Here is a 15,048-nt window from a genome sequence, read left to right on the forward strand (position 1 = left end):
AAACCCTGTCTTAAAAAAAACAAAAAACATGGGTATATATTTTATAAAAGAATGTAGTTAAATTTTAATTTTTACATTTTTCTGAGGCCCGTGGCAAGCCCTTCTTGCTAGCTCAGTATAGACCCAGTCTAAGCATGACTTAAGACAAGAACTACGAACCCCAGAATGCCCTGCTCCTTGTTTGTCCGCGAGAATTCCTCAGGCCGATTTTAACCAATCGTTGCACGGAGAGCCTTCGCCACTAGCCAATCAGAAGGCGAGTTGACTGGCGGGTAGCGGGGATCCAGAGTTTGAAATCGAAAGTCTGCGCGGCGGAGGAGCGGCTTGCTGGTTCCTGCCCGACGCGTCCGGTCTGCAGAAGACGGTGGCGTTTCTGGTCTCCCAGGTCGGGGAGCCTGCCGAAGGGCTGCGGGGCTCGCCGCTGTCGCGCGGTGAGGGAAGGTCGGCTTGGGTCTGCCGGCGTTTGTCCGCCGCGCCTTGAACTCGGGTCTGGGCTGTTAGCCCCGGGGTTCGGGTTGCGTCATCCGGCGGTCACCGGGCCGCCCCGCCCCCTTCCCCGCCCCCGCAGGCCGGGAGTTAGTGGGGTCCTGCAGTCGGCCGGGGTCTAGTGCAGAAAACCCAGACCGTCGGTCCCCCTGCTTCTTAGGGTCTCCTTGCCTGCGATCGGGTCCTTAGGAGGATAAGTTGACTTGGGTTCTGTTAAAAAAAAAATGACTTGGAAGATTCATACAACATATTTGGATAGTATTTCCTCTCCCGCCACGCACACACACACCTCCCTTCATGCTACTGCTCTCAGAACGGCTCTGTTGATCAGGCTAGCCTTGAACTCACAGATATGCCTCTGCGTCTTTATTGCTGGGTCGGAGCAAAAGGGGTGCAACCACCATGCCCTGCTGTTTTTAATTTATTTAGACAAGGTCTCAGGTATTTCAGGCTGGACGTGGATTTTACTGAGGATCGACCTTTAACTACTGATCCTCCTGCCCCCCATTACGCCTGCCCCCCATTATGCTATAGCAAGGCCAAACTGCGGGTATATATTCGGTTAGAACATGTGGCTTATTTTGGTGTCCCATTACAGTTACATGTGTGCTCTGTTTTGCAGCATCGGACACGATGTTTGAAGACGAACTGATCCTCTTGAATCAGAGCATAAATGAATTTGGAGATAAATTCAGAAACGGCCTCAGTGGGAATCCTAGCCAGATGCTGGGGCTCAGAGATACCTTCAAGGACTCCCTTAGAGCGCTTTCAGGTACTGCCCTTACCCCCCAGCCTGCTCCCCTGGCTGTTCTTCCTACTGATAGACTTCAGCGGAATTGAGACTTCTATGGCAATTTGTCTTTCAGAAAAGCTGTCTTTGAAACTGAAGGAAGAAGAAAAGATGGTTGAGATGTTTCAGGAATATCAAAACCGTATGTGCAGACCTGTAGATCATTTTTAGATTGAATGTCTTTACGGTGAAATTGTTTATACGTTCACATTCATGCATATGCACATTCATCAAAATTCTATTTCTGACACCAGCTTAACGTTGACTTATCTTTACACCTAGTACTATGAATTTTTTCAGTATTATATTTGGATGCTATATGATTGGCATCATTTTATAATGTTATTCTGTCTCATTCTAATTAAGTAATGTATGTGCATGCTTATGTATGTATAAAGGCCAGCCTTTTAAAAAAAATTGTTTTCACGTTGAAAATCCCAGCTGAGGAAACTGGAGTTTCTTGGGACTTTGGGGTCTGGTTAATATTCTAATAATATTTTTACCACCACTTCTTCCCTTCTAATTTCTATAGCTCTCCAGATATTTCAGTACTGGGTCTATATCTTTTATTGAATCACACATAAGCCATGAACCTGGGGCCAAGGGTAAGACTTCCACAGAGACATTTGTTTTAGGGGCACCATGTTTTAAATACTTAAACTGAAAAACCCTTGTAAAACATACAGTGCAAGTACACAAACACATGCGCGTGCGCATTGATTTTTACCTAAGAAATTTAACTAAGTTCCATAAACATTTGATTGTTCTTGCCCTGGATTAAGGAAACTGCGTAAGGTATACTCTTAGAATTTAGTGGGGATGAAGACAGGGAGACTATAGTTAAAATATGGTGTAATTGCCTTGCAGTGTGGGTGTAGGCCCTGGAGGGTATGATCCAGTGAGTTACAGAATAATTAATAGCTAACCCTTAGCCCACATGTCTAAGCAGTTTCCACATTTTAACTCTGTCCTCACAACTTTAGGACACGTAGGTTTATCTTCCTGGTTTTTTGTGAGAGGTCTTGCTTGGTTGGCTTGGTTGGTGGAGATGGCGCATCACTTTCTCAGGCTGGTGTTTCTGCTCAGTCTTGTGACCTCACCTTTCTGAGGATTACAGGCACCGCCACACTCTCCTCACCCGTGTTTTTTGTTTTTTTAAAAAGGAGTAAGACTTCTGTAATAACACCCTTAAATAAATAATATAACTATGAGGTATTTAGCAAGAAACATAGCATTCAGTAGTTTTATTTTCGTTTGAATCAAAGGTGAATTATTTCACCTGTATGTTGTTGAATTTTGTAGCCCTCCTCTTTGATTTGTTTTTGAATCAGGTCTTTCTCCCTGATGGTTAATTTGTAATTTTTGTACCTATACTTGCTGCTTTTCTGATTTTATAAGATTTCATTTTGTCTTTTAAGTATTTAGTAAGTTCAGGATTTGTTTCGAGTTCTGGCACTGCTTAGCGAGAGTACTCTACCCCTCTGATGCTGTGTTTGTATTTTTCTTGTCACACTAACTTCCTGAATGCACCAGCAATTGCTTCCAGGGTCCTTGTTTCCCTGAGTTGCGTATTGGTTCTTCAGGCCTTCTCTGGGGTCCTGTTTCCACGGGAGTGCTGTGTCTTACAGCAGCTCCTGAGTCTCACCTGTGTGTTGGTGTCAGATGATTTACTGGCTATTCTTGTTAGATGGTCAATTGACTGTCCCCTGCTCCCCCTGGGCCTGCAGAAATGTCTAGCTAGACTCTGGGAAGTACTGACACCTTCGTATTTAGAAGAACACAGTGTCATCTAGAATCCAACTCAGCCAAGTGTTTGAGGCAAGTTGTGTCAGAGCCCGCTCCGGCAGAAATCAGCTGGGGTACCCTGGGAGGGGGCGCTGAGGCTGAGGAAGTGTTAGATTAAGAGAAATGGAGACAGAAACAGGATGGACTGGGAGGACTGAAGGTCAGTAACAAACAGCCCAAGTTTATTTCTCAAGCAGCATACATACTTCAGGCAAAAGGCAGAACAAAGAGCAGTCCAGTCAGCTGACCACCTCCCTGCACTGTCGTTAGGAGGAAGCTCAAGCAGGTGCATTATCTTCTTCAGCTAAGCAGCTTCTAATCTTTAAGAAGGAGTGCCTCTGGCTGGCATACAGCAGCCCAAATCTTAATAGAAAAATGTGTTCTTTCAAACTGGGCAAAAATGTTCCTTCCCAGGGGCTTAATCAGGTCTTTCTCATAGCCCTCAAGGTTACTGGAACTCAAATGACTTCTTTAAGTCAGAAATGACACCAGGTGGAAACTGAGTCACACATGGGCTCCCACAAAGTTGTAGGGTTTTTTTTTTTTTTTCCTACAGAGCCTGCTTTCTTGATGGTGGATTATTGTTTAGTTGTAGATGATACTTTGTTTTTGTCATGTTAAAAGATCTAGGCCCCTCTATATATCTAGTTTAAGAAATAGGGCTGGAGAGATGGCTCAGAGGTTAAGAGCATTGTCTGTTCTTCCAGAGGTCCTGAGTTCAATTCCCAGCAACCACATGGTGACTCACAACCATCAATAATGAGATATGGTGCCTTCTGGTGTGTGCAGGTGTACAGGCAGGAGGAACATTGTATACATAATAAATAAATAAATCATAATAATAAAAAAAGAATCACTGTTAAAAAAAAGTCGGGCGGCGGTGGCATATGCCTTTAATCTCAGCATTCGGGAGGCAAAGGCAGGTGGATCTTTGTGAGTTCGAGACTAGCCTGGTCCACAAGAGCTAGTTCCAAAGCTACAGAGAAATCCTGTCTAAAAAAGAAAAATCCCCAAAACCAGTAGTGGCAGGGTTGGCCCAGCGGCACCTACCTGTTTTATTTGTAGGGCTGTCGCAGGAGCTTTGGAAGTTCAAGGCCAGTTTTAGCAATTCAGTAAGACCCTATCTCAGGATAAAAACTTTAAAAGTGCTTGTGGGTGTAGTTTGGGGGAGGGTATGGAGTGATTGGTTAGCATTTTTGAGGGTCTGGGTTTAATCCCCAGTAAAATAAAAAAGAGGGTGTACTTAATTTTTAAAACATGTTTTGCCAGTGCCTGTTCATATGACATATTTTCCTTTTATTTTTATTATATCTAACCATATTTGCTTTTAGTGGATTGTTTTTAATATATATTTTTAAATATGTATTTTTTGTTTTATGTGTATGGGTATTTCCTGCATGTATTAAATGTATAATGCATTCATTCAGATCCCTTGTAGGCCCGAAGAGGGCATCAAATCCTCTGGAAAAAGAGTTACAAATGGTTGTTAGCCTCCATGTAGACTGAACCCAGGTCTTCTGCAAAAACACAAGTGCCCTTAGTCACTGAGCCAGCTTTCTAAGCCCCTGGATTTCTCTCTGAGAGTTTTGTATGATGTGTTTCGGTCATATTCATCCTTCCCCTCCACACAACTCCTCTCAGATTCACAAGTTCTCTCCCCCACACACCCCCAACTTTTTCTTTTCCCAAGCCTTCAAGTCTAATTTGTGCTGCCCAAATACTCTTGGCTGTGTAACTTTCTCTGTAGTGAAGGGTGACCTGACCCTCCTGCCTCTGACTCTAACTCTGACTTTTGAGCGCTGGGATTGCAAGTGTGCACCACCACACCCAGTTTACGGGGTGCCAGGGATCAATGTATGTACCATGGTTCATGTCAGAGGTAAGCAGTCAATTTACGGGAATTAGCTCCTTTGTCGTCATGTGGGACTGAAGTCAACTCAACAGGCCTGGCAGCGAGCGCCATTATCTGCTGATTCCTCTCTGTGTTTTACATAAAGCTGGCTGTGAGTGGGGACACGGTAGTGTCTACTGTTTTAGTCTCAGGGTTATGCTGACTTTGTCAGGTTTGCCAATCTTATCACCATTTTCTCCTGTCTTTAGTGCACTCCAGAAAAGCTTGCAAAGCATTAGAATTAGCTGTTCCTGCCAAGACTGTGAAAAGCTGTCTTGTAGAGCTGGACCATCTTCTCTGGTGGGCTCTTACAGACTTACTTAGAACTGCTGGGGTCATGAGCTTCTCATTTCCTGGTTTGTGAATTAATTCAGTTTTCTCAATTTTAGAAGCATTTTTAAATTTTATTTTAAAGACAACTAATGAAGCAGATTCTCTTTTAACATTTATGATTTTTGAGTCACTAAATATGTTTATCCATCAAAGTACTTTTTATACTAGGGAGATCGAGGCCAAAGGATTATGCGTCTGGGGCCAGCCTTTGCTACATGGTCAGTTTGAGGCCAGCCTAAGTTTACATAGGCTCTGTCTTCAAAACAAAGTACAAAAGGAATGTATTAATCTTAGGAAAGCCAGTGATTTTTGTGTTTTTCTTAGTTATGTGTCAGAGAGTAGGCTGTATGTATTTTAAATGCCGTGTGTTTCTTGCAGAGCTCCGTAAGCAGAATAAGCTCATTCAGGAAAAGAAAGACAACCTGCTAAAGATGATCGATGAAGTTAAAAACAAGAAGCAAGAATTGGAAGGGCTGACAGCAAATATCCGGGACCTTAAGGAAGAATATTGTAGGAAGAAGGAAAGTAAGTTTGTGGTCACATTTAAACTAGTCGGCTGATTTCAAAGGCAGGGGGTTCACAGTCAGCCGCATCTTTCTGGCTGTGCTCCTCGTCTGTGTAGGTGGACGACTCTTCAGGGCGGAGCCGACCCAGCGTCTCTGCTCAGTGTCACTTAAGTCACCAGGCGGGCTCGGTCTTCTTTTTATGATTATTGTCTTGCTTAAAAAGTTTTGTCCAGTTTCAGTTCCAACCAGACCCCCATGCTGTTGTTACTCTGAAACTGGACAAAGCCTTTGAGTGTCTCATGTAGCCCGGGCTGGTCTCAAGCTTGAACTAAGGATACTTTCAAACTTCTGGTCCTCCTGCTTCTACCTCCCGAGTGCTGGGACTATAGGCATGCATCACCATGCTGTACCTGCGTTGAAGAATCTTTTTAAGGACTTAAAAGGACTTAGCAGACATTTATGGTCCATAAAATCTCTGCCAGACAGTTAATGCACAGACTCACAACTGGGGAAAGTACAGAGAATTTGTGGCTGGCCCTAGAAGGGACATCTGTATCACACCCCTCCTGCCAAGGCTCAGGGGGCGTCACAGAATGGAAGGCCCAGAGCTGGGGGAGGGGTGCTATGAAGCAGCGTCTTCTGGACGTGACGTGCGTGGCCAGTGCACTTACAAGCTCTTAGCAGCTGTGGTTACTGCGTGAGTGTGGGCCAGTCAACATAGATAGGAAGAAGGGCACGTGAGATCCCACCCTCAAAGAACTGTTGACAGTATTGGCTGTGGGGAATGAATGGGTCACCGCTATCTTCGATAGTGTAGCTACTGGTAACAAATTGCGCCTGCCCCAATATAAACTCAACCTTTGCTCCTGCAGGAAACTCAGTTAACCTCAGCAAGTCACAAACACAGATGTGAAAGGTTAGGGGAGGGCACCTATAGAGAAGGAGCAGGGTTTTGGCAGGAGAAAGATGAGACCGTGTGTAGAACTGAAAGGCTAAAAAAAGATTCTTAATCTCTGTTGGGTTTAGGAACACTCATACTACAAAGGCCCTTTCTGTAAAATCTTTCATATTCAAATAAATGCTTTATTTAGAAGGGAAATGTACTGCCTACAAACTCCAGAACTGCGGGTTAATGCTTTCTTTGACAGTTCTCATCCAAGACTAGACTGTGAACTTGTGCTTCTCATCTGCCATCTATTAGTTAGACTTACTTGTTAACTTAAGATAATTACAAATCAACATGAAATGAGGCTGAAATCTCGTGGGAAGCAGCTATGCTTAGAAGAATAAAGTATTTCCCCTTGAAGCTATTAGTATTGATTTGTCTAGCCAGTAAAAAACAACATGAATAATGAAATCTTTTTCTAGGCTAGTTACACAAGTTCCAATGTAATCTTTTCCTGGGCTAGTTATACAAGTTCTTGGCCTGATTATCCATATCTCAAGCAATCCTTTTTCTTTCATCTTGAACGGAAACCCCTTTTGTTATTTATTAGTTGGAAGCTGAATAAATATAAACAGATTGATATACCTGGTGTAACTTTTAGTGGTTTTCAAGTTTCTTAAAGTTAATTCAATAAGCCTTAAATTGAGAATTACCTGAAATACTGAACACTTTTTAAATTGTAGCAATTTCCACTGCTAACAAAGCTAATGGGGAGAGATTGAAACGGCTGCAGACATCTGCGGACATGTATAGAGATCACCTTGAACTAGAAATCAGAAAGATTCATGGTAAGTAGAGATATTTTTTTAACTAAACTAGTAAGCACATCATTAGGTTTTTGGGAAATAGGCCAGTGTCTGCCTTTAATCTAAATAATGAGTATTGTTTTCTTTAGCTAGGATTCTAATGAAAGCAGTTTGACATGATTGTCAAAACAAACAACAGAAAGCATGGAAATGTTTGCTGTTTGGTTCTCCCTGGCGTTCATTTCATCTCCAGTTGCCGTAAGAATGGCTGTGAGAGAATGCTGGTGAAATCACTCCTTCCATCAATGTAGTGTGATTTATTCTATTTTTGTCAATTGGATTGCTATGAGTAATTGGATTGTACCTGTTTGTTACCTTTAGAAATAGTGCATAGACTTTATCACAAAATTCCCCTAAAAGAGGGGAATTACTATATTAAAAAGCACATAAATATTTTTATAGCTATTATATACATAATATGTTAATTAGTTATAAGTTAGTATTTGGGGGCTTGCCAAGATCACAGTGAGTCTTGGTGAGTCACTGAGGGTACTCAGTCTATGTACTGGCCTTCCTTAATTCATAGGGAATATGTTTTAAGACATGTATGGGCTGGATGGTGGTGGCTCATGCCTTTAATCCCAGCACTTGGGAGGCAGAGCCAGGAGGGTCTCTGAGTTCAAGGCCAGCCTGGTTTACAAAGAGAGTTCCAGGACAGCCAGAGCTAAACAGTGAAACCCTGTCTTGAAAAAAAAAAAAGAAAATGACATGTAATAGATGCCTGAACCAGTTAGTTGTGAATTCTGTGTATATTTCCCCTAGATGTGAATATTTAACATAGATAAGGTTTTATGTTTTATTTATTTATTGCATTTTAAAGTCATTTATTATGTGTGTATATATGTACCATTGCACTCTTTGGAGGTTAGAAAATAGCTTGGGAGAATGAGTTTTTCTTCATGTGTGTTCTGGGGATTGAATTCAGGTCATCAGGCTTAGCGGCAAGTGCCCTTCCCTGATGAGCCGTCTCTCAGCAGCCTCTTTCCCCCTTAGGTGTTTTATTTATTTATCTATGTGTTTATTTATTTACAGACAGTGTGATTATAATGGTGGGAAGGGCATAGTGTGTGTTTGGAACCAAGTAGCATCCTTTGCTATAAGCTGGAAAAAGTAAAGTGTTTTCCTGACTTAAGCAGATCAAGTGAACCAGAGGAGCGAGTGATAACCTGCTGCTGTCTTTCAGAAGAGAGCAGCAGAATTGAAATAAACAAAAGAGTGATAAGCTGGTGTCCACTAGAGAACCGATAGACGGCTTGGTGCCCTGCAGGGGGACACACCAACCCACAAATGGGCACAGAAGTCTCTTTGCCTGTTGGTGACTCTGAGAGAAGGCCCTTGTGTATATACTCGGGAAGAAAAAACCCAGGTTAAACCCTTCATTTAGTTTAGCTGAATATATCACCAAGTCTTTCTTTGGCATGCATGCCCTTCCTAGAACCATTAACATTCTAAAATGTGGTGTGCTGACAGTGACTTCGTTTTGAAGTTGGATGTAAGATAAGTCTTCCCTAAGTTTCTGAAGCTTTCCTTTTATTACTCAGAATTTTAAATAAGATTGCTTAATTTTTTATGCTATAGAAGTTAAAATGTGTGTGAATTTATACGTTGTAGCAGCCAGGCATTTACTTCTTTGGAAGCATATCAAGGTATTTTTGGATAGTAAAGTAACTAGAAAAATGCAAAATAAATTCATTTAACAATATGGGTTTTATTGTAGTAATGTACGTGTAGCATAAAACTAAGCTTTTTTTTTTGTTTTGTTTTTTTGAGACAGGGTTTCTCTGTAGCTTTGGAGCCTGTCCTGGAACTAGCTCTTGTAGACCAGGTTGGCCTCGAACTCACAGAGCTCCACCTGCCTCTGCCTCCCGAGTGCTGGGATTAAAGGCGTGCGCCACCACCGCCCAGCTAAGCTGTTTTAACCAACTTAAAGTACATTCATACATTAATTACATCTGAAGTGTTGTGTGACCATCACTAACCACCATGGATTTCTGTATCTTTTTATTACCCCAAGCAGAAACTTTTTAAAAGCTCTCAGTAGCCTTGACTTTATTTTTTGGTTTCCATGAATTTATCTTATCTGTTGTAGCTATTTTATATAGTTGAATTGTACAATATTTGTTCCTTTGCCTCTTAAGCTTTGTATTTCCAAGATGTTTTTCCATCCTGTAGTTATGTATGAGAAGTTCATTCCTTTTTATGTCTGGGAAACATGTATGTCTGTATGTGTGTGCATGTTGTGTACACATACACAATGTTGTGTTTAACTTCCCCTGCAAGGAGAGGGAGCTGACACTGAATTGTTTCCCCTTCTGGTTACAGTGATCTTAAATCTCTTAAAAGCTTAAATCTCTGCTTTTGTGTTTTGAAGTTTTTAGCGTTTTTAGAAGTGTATTCTGTGCATTCAACCTTTAGTGGGTATTTGATTTACAAATATTTTCCATAATTTTGTGAGTTTCATTTTCTTGATAATATCTTTTGAAGGGAACAAAGAGGTTAATGTCAGTGACGTCCAGCTCTTCTTCTCATATTAAATGGTTTACTCTCTTCAGGTGATAAATTGCAGTTTATATTTACCGGTATTGACCCTAAGAAGCCTGAAAACCCATATATGTTTTCCCTGAGCCTAAATGAAGCCAAGGATTATGAAGGTATGTCTTCCCATCTCTTGCGTTGGTTTCAGATCACTGCCCTCAACTGTCGTTTGATTCATAATATAAGGAAAATACTGTTTGCACAAGCTGTCTCCTTTTCAGTGTTTCTTCTTGAGGTCCAGTCCTCTAAAGGATGTTAGAGTAGTTTTGCCATGTAGATGTATTTAGGGGCCAAAGCTCATTGTATTTTATATGTAAATTGATTGCCCTTGCAGAGAATTTAAAGCTGAAACTGTGACTGGCAGTATGAATAGTTTAGTCATTGCCACTTTGTGTATAATAATCAAAATGTGGTCATTTATTTTGCTCAAAATATTTTCTTTAAAGGCTGTTTCATCCCCAGTGCAGGTTAGTCACTGGTTCTGCAGCTGGTCAGAGAGCCTTTAGTTTATAGGGAATGTGTGTGTGATCGCTAACAGCGTGAACACTAAGCAGGTACAAGTATGTTTGTATAGTCTTAATTCTAGTCTTTGAATTTGTTGGTGTTCATAAAAATGATTCTCACCTGAAATATCATTTTAAAGCTTGTATAGCTGGCAGATAAATGCCCAGCATGCTGCTTGGCTCCAAGGCTTTGTCATCCTATAGGATTCAGATTTTGAGACTCTTCATCCACAAAATATTTGAAGATTTTCCCTTTAGTAATTGTCTTTTAATCAAACAAGTACTAGATATCAAAGAGCAAACTCCCAAACCCTCTTTCCTAGTTTTTCAATTTTCTCTAAATTGTGTATTATTGGTACATAGGCTGTTTGGATGTTAGTGTTGTCACCATGGCCTCGTGCCGTGAGTCATTGTCGTGACTGTGTTGGTTGAGGCAGGAAGACCTTAAGGTGCGTGGTGTGGAGCTGAGCAGGAGCACGCACGCACCAATGCCTCATCACTCTGTGCTTCCCGATTGTGGGGATCAGGTGGCCAGCTGCTGCACGCTTCTGCTGCCCTGACACCCCCACCATGGTGGATTGGCCTTTGAACTGTGAGCCGGAATAAGGCCTTTCTCTGTTTTCTCAGAGTATCATAGAACAGGAAAGACAACTTAAAGACCCTCACAGTGTTTGATAGTATATTAAATTAAAGCTCCCAGAATGAATTTTGAACCAAGTCCTCTGCTCCTCTGTTATGGTCCTGGCCAAGCAAACTCTACCAAAGCCATAAAGCTAATGTGGCCAAGTCCTTCCTCCTGAACAAAGGAGATGATTGACGGTAGAAAGAGCGGGATTGTTCTTTTGGCAACTCTCACTGTAGATTTGCTCTAGTCTACTAGCTACAGCTGACACAAGGCTCTTTGTACCTTGTGGCTTTTGCCTCATTTAGTTAGTGGACTCTGTAAATGCCACTCTTGCAACAGTTGCTGTGTGAAAATCTTGGATATTTCTTTCAAAAACCATAAATTATTGAGAATTGGCATTAAAGCCAGGTATGTGTGCTCTTGTCTTCAATTCCAGCACTTAAGAGGCAGAAGTAGATGGATCTTCATAGAGTCGAGGCCAGCCACACCTATATAGAGAGACCTTGTCTCAAAAAAAGAAAGATAAAAAGGATTGGCATTAAAAGTGCTTTTTTTTCTTTCATATTGTGGCAAGAAACATAGACGTCAAACTGAAGGTTTGCACAGAAAATGACTTCCAATAGTTCAAACAAAATGTGTGTGGAAGATGGCAGAAAGAGCACTGAGTGTCACTCGGCTCTCAGTCCTCTGCACCGTGCTCAGATTTAAGGTGGGACCGATCTCACAGTTTGAGTCCTTAGAGATTAAGAAAGGAAAGGACTAAGAGATAACAAGAAACTCAGGTGTGTTAGTTTCTGCCCAGCATTTCAGTAAAGTGTAATTGTCGTTGAGACCAGCTTAGAGCCTACGTTAGAAACCCTTCTCCACGGTACAGAGAGCCCCTCATTTAAAGTGCCTTCTTCTCTCTTCCAGTGTCCGACTGTTCACCTCCTCTTGAGTGCCTAGCAGAATTTCAGGAGAAGGTCAGGAAGACTAACAATTTTTCAGCGTTTCTTGCTAATGTTCGGAAAGCTTTTATAGCTACGGTTCATAATTGATGTAGAAATAGTAGGTTTGTTCTACTTTGTTCTTGTATATATACCCTAAAAGAATCTTTGTCCTTTGCCCCTCTGGTTCTTCAGTGTTTTTGTGTGGTATGAAGGAAACTAGAATACATCATCCCAAAACATGCCCTTTGACATAATACTTTGAGCTAAAAACAGTTAAACAGCAGCAGAGTTAGAAACAGCTGTGCCCTCCCTGAATTTGCCTAAACATGGGACCTGAAATGAAAAGGTGTCTAGCCACATACCCACAAAGAAAGATGGAAGTTAACCACAAAAGAGATCGTTTACCTCTTCAGACATGTCACCGGAGAAACGGAGAAGCTAGCTTCATTAACTTATTCCTATAAAATTATTCTCCACAATTCCCCAAACTTTGGAAGCCAAAAGTCTGACTTGTCATGTTTGTCAAATCTCGCTCTTCTCTGTTGAAGATGCTGCGCAAACATGAGGCTGAACCTGTTTGATGTTCTTTTATTTGGGGTCTCCTGTACAGTATGCATGCGTGTGTTAATAAACGTGATAGTTTTCTCTCTGTGAACCAGTCTTTGTCTCTTCAGTATGAATTTATGAGGGCTGAAGGGAAATGGTTTCGTCCCTCACAGGTGTATTTCTACATTATTTTTTATTAAAATCTTAGAGGGAGATTGATAAAGTAAAACATGCCCTTTAAAAAGTGAAGCAAAAATTGATAATATAACTCACTAGTACCTGCGTCCAAGCCTGATGACCCAGGATTAATCCCATGACCCACATATTAGGAGGGAACAGACTCCCCACAATTGTTCTACTTCTACCCGTGCCATGGTATGTGGGCCTGCTTGCATGCACACAACTGAAAAATTTTAAATGAAATATATATCCTTAGAATTCATTCATCTAAACACACTAAGAGGTTAGCAATAATACATTTTGGTCCTTTAGAAGAACAAATACAATACATTACATAATTACAGAAGGAGGCTTACTGGGTTGGCTTGCATGGTTAGAGATGGCATACAGGAGATGCCAAGAACACAGTAGTTTTTTTAGGCCATGAAACTTGAAGCCCCAGAGAAAGGGAGACAATGATACAGTGCCATTGATGCAGGCGAAGGCTGGGCCACTGGAGAGTAACTGATGTGAGTCTCCATTGAGAGGTTAGTGTCCGTGGGCAGTGACAGCAGCAGCATTAGATTTAGGGAGGATGGCACTGCACTCATGGCGTGACTTTCTCTCTTCCTACTTTGTTCCGTCTGGGTCCCCTACAATGGTGCTAGCTGCCCCTATTCAGAGCAAGCCATCCTCTTGGGAAATGCCCTAGCCTAATGTGCCATCTTCCCTTATGCGTCTCTGAATCCATGTTGCCAATCAAATGAGTCATCTGTAGTAACTCTCAGAGCAATTAGATCAACTATTAGATCAATTGTAACAGCGTCAAGTCATTATTAAGAATTACTCAAACACAACGCTGAAATCTTCTAATCGTTGATGATATCTAAGCTAGCTCTCCATCGACTAATGTGAGCAGTCTGTCCAGTGTGAATATGCTGAGCAAGAGTGGTTCACCTGACATCACGTTGTGGTGCCACATTTTGTGACACTCCACCACCCAGCCAACAGTATACGGCTTAAAAACGTAGGAATTTTTTTAATTTCTAGAATTTTCCATTTAATGTTTTTAGACTGTTGTTGACTGTGGATATTTGACACTGCAGAAAGTGAAACCGCAAGAAGACTTTTAACAGAGTACAGTGAGCAAAATGTAGTCTGGGGGCAGACCTGCACGTTTGGCTTTAACTGATCTACCTATATTTAGATGCCTGTGTAAGATTCTGCCATCCAGTGCTGATATTTGTGGACCTAGTTCAAGCATCTAGTAAGCGGTTTCTTCTACCTAATAGTCTAATTGTTGGGGGTCCAACAATTTCAACCTCCTCCCAGTCCCTATACCAACTTGGTAGTAAAAGGAATAATGTACAGTGCTCCCACTCTCCAGTGCTCTACTCCTCCATCCTCCCTCCCTCCCCCGCACCCAATCCCTCAAGTTCCCATCCCTCCCTGCCTCAGTCCACTCTTGAAATCTATTTCCCCTCCCAGGGAGATTTGGGCATCCCCTCCATGACCCCCCGCCCCCTTGTTACCTAATTTCTCTGGGTCTGTGGGTTGTAGCATAGTTATCCTTTATTTTACAGCTAATATCCACTTATGTTTGTCTTCCTCAGTCTGGATTACCTCACTCAGGATGATTTTTTTTTTTTTCTAGTTCCATTCATTTGCCTGCAAGTTTCCTGGTGTCCTTGTTTTTAACAGCTGAGTAATGCTCCAATGTGTTAATGTACCACATTTTTTTTTTAATCCATTCCTTGGTTGAGACACGTCTGTGTTGTTTCCAGGTTCTGGCTATTACAAAATAAAGTGGTTATAAGCATAGTTGAGCAAGTGTCCTTGTATGCCTGCACACCCTTTATGTATATGCTGAAGAATGGTATAACTTGGTCTTGAGGTAGATTGATTCCCAGTTTTCTGAGAAACCCACACTGACTTCCAAAGTGGTTGTACAAGTTTGCACTCCCACCAGCAATGGAGGAGTGTTCCCCTTGCTCCACATCCTCACCATCAGCTGTTGCTTGTGTTTTTAACCATTCTGACAGGTGTAAGATAGTACCTCAGAGTCGTTTGATTTGCATTTCCCTAATGACTGAGGCTGTTGAACCTCTTCTTAAGTGTTTCATTGGAGATTTCCTCTGCTGAGAATTCTGTTTAGATCTGTACCCCATTTTTTAATTGTATTATTTGGTTTGTTGATGTCTAGTTTCT

The 15,048-nt window shown here is 41.7% G+C and overlaps 1 protein-coding gene across 4 annotated transcripts; it reads left to right on the forward strand.

The window, feature by feature from the left end:
- The first annotated feature begins 317 nt into the window (after window positions 1-317).
- On the forward strand, window positions 318-12,790 carry Spc25 (SPC25 component of NDC80 kinetochore complex). Of its 4 annotated transcripts, none has more exons than XM_038337013.1 (7): window positions 318-441; window positions 1,109-1,258; window positions 1,353-1,418; window positions 5,664-5,810; window positions 7,421-7,525; window positions 10,096-10,194; window positions 12,119-12,790. In XM_038337013.1, exons 2-7 carry the CDS (start codon window positions 1,120-1,122, stop codon window positions 12,241-12,243), a joined length of 681 nt encoding a protein of 226 aa, XP_038192941.1. In that variant the 5' UTR covers window positions 318-441; window positions 1,109-1,119; the 3' UTR covers window positions 12,244-12,790. The 4 variants fall into 4 exon arrangements, with proteins under 4 accessions (XP_038192941.1, XP_038192942.1, XP_038192944.1 ...); XM_038337014.1 differs by having other exon boundaries at window positions 320-431; XM_038337016.1 differs by lacking the exon at window positions 318-441 and adding an exon at window positions 667-693.
- The last annotated feature ends 2,258 nt before the right edge of the window (window positions 12,791-15,048 follow it).

The sequence above is a fragment of the Arvicola amphibius genome, chromosome 7, assembly GCF_903992535.2.
Source record: "Arvicola amphibius chromosome 7, mArvAmp1.2, whole genome shotgun sequence".
NCBI lineage: Eukaryota > Metazoa > Chordata > Mammalia > Rodentia > Cricetidae > Arvicola > Arvicola amphibius.

What these genes read in the sequence shown, in the direction of transcription:
- Spc25 (XM_038337013.1), top strand. Translation starts at nt 1,120, where the DNA reads ATGTTTGAAGACGAACTGATCCTCTTGAATCAGAGCATAAATGAATTT. An exon ending in GTTTCAGGAATATCAAAACC is followed by an intron (nt 1,419 to 5,663) that starts GTATGTGCAGAC and finishes TGTTTCTTGCAG; the next exon opens with AGCTCCGTAAGCAGAATAAG. An exon ending in ATATTGTAGGAAGAAGGAAA is followed by an intron (nt 5,811 to 7,420) that starts GTAAGTTTGTGG and finishes TTTAAATTGTAG; the next exon opens with CAATTTCCACTGCTAACAAA.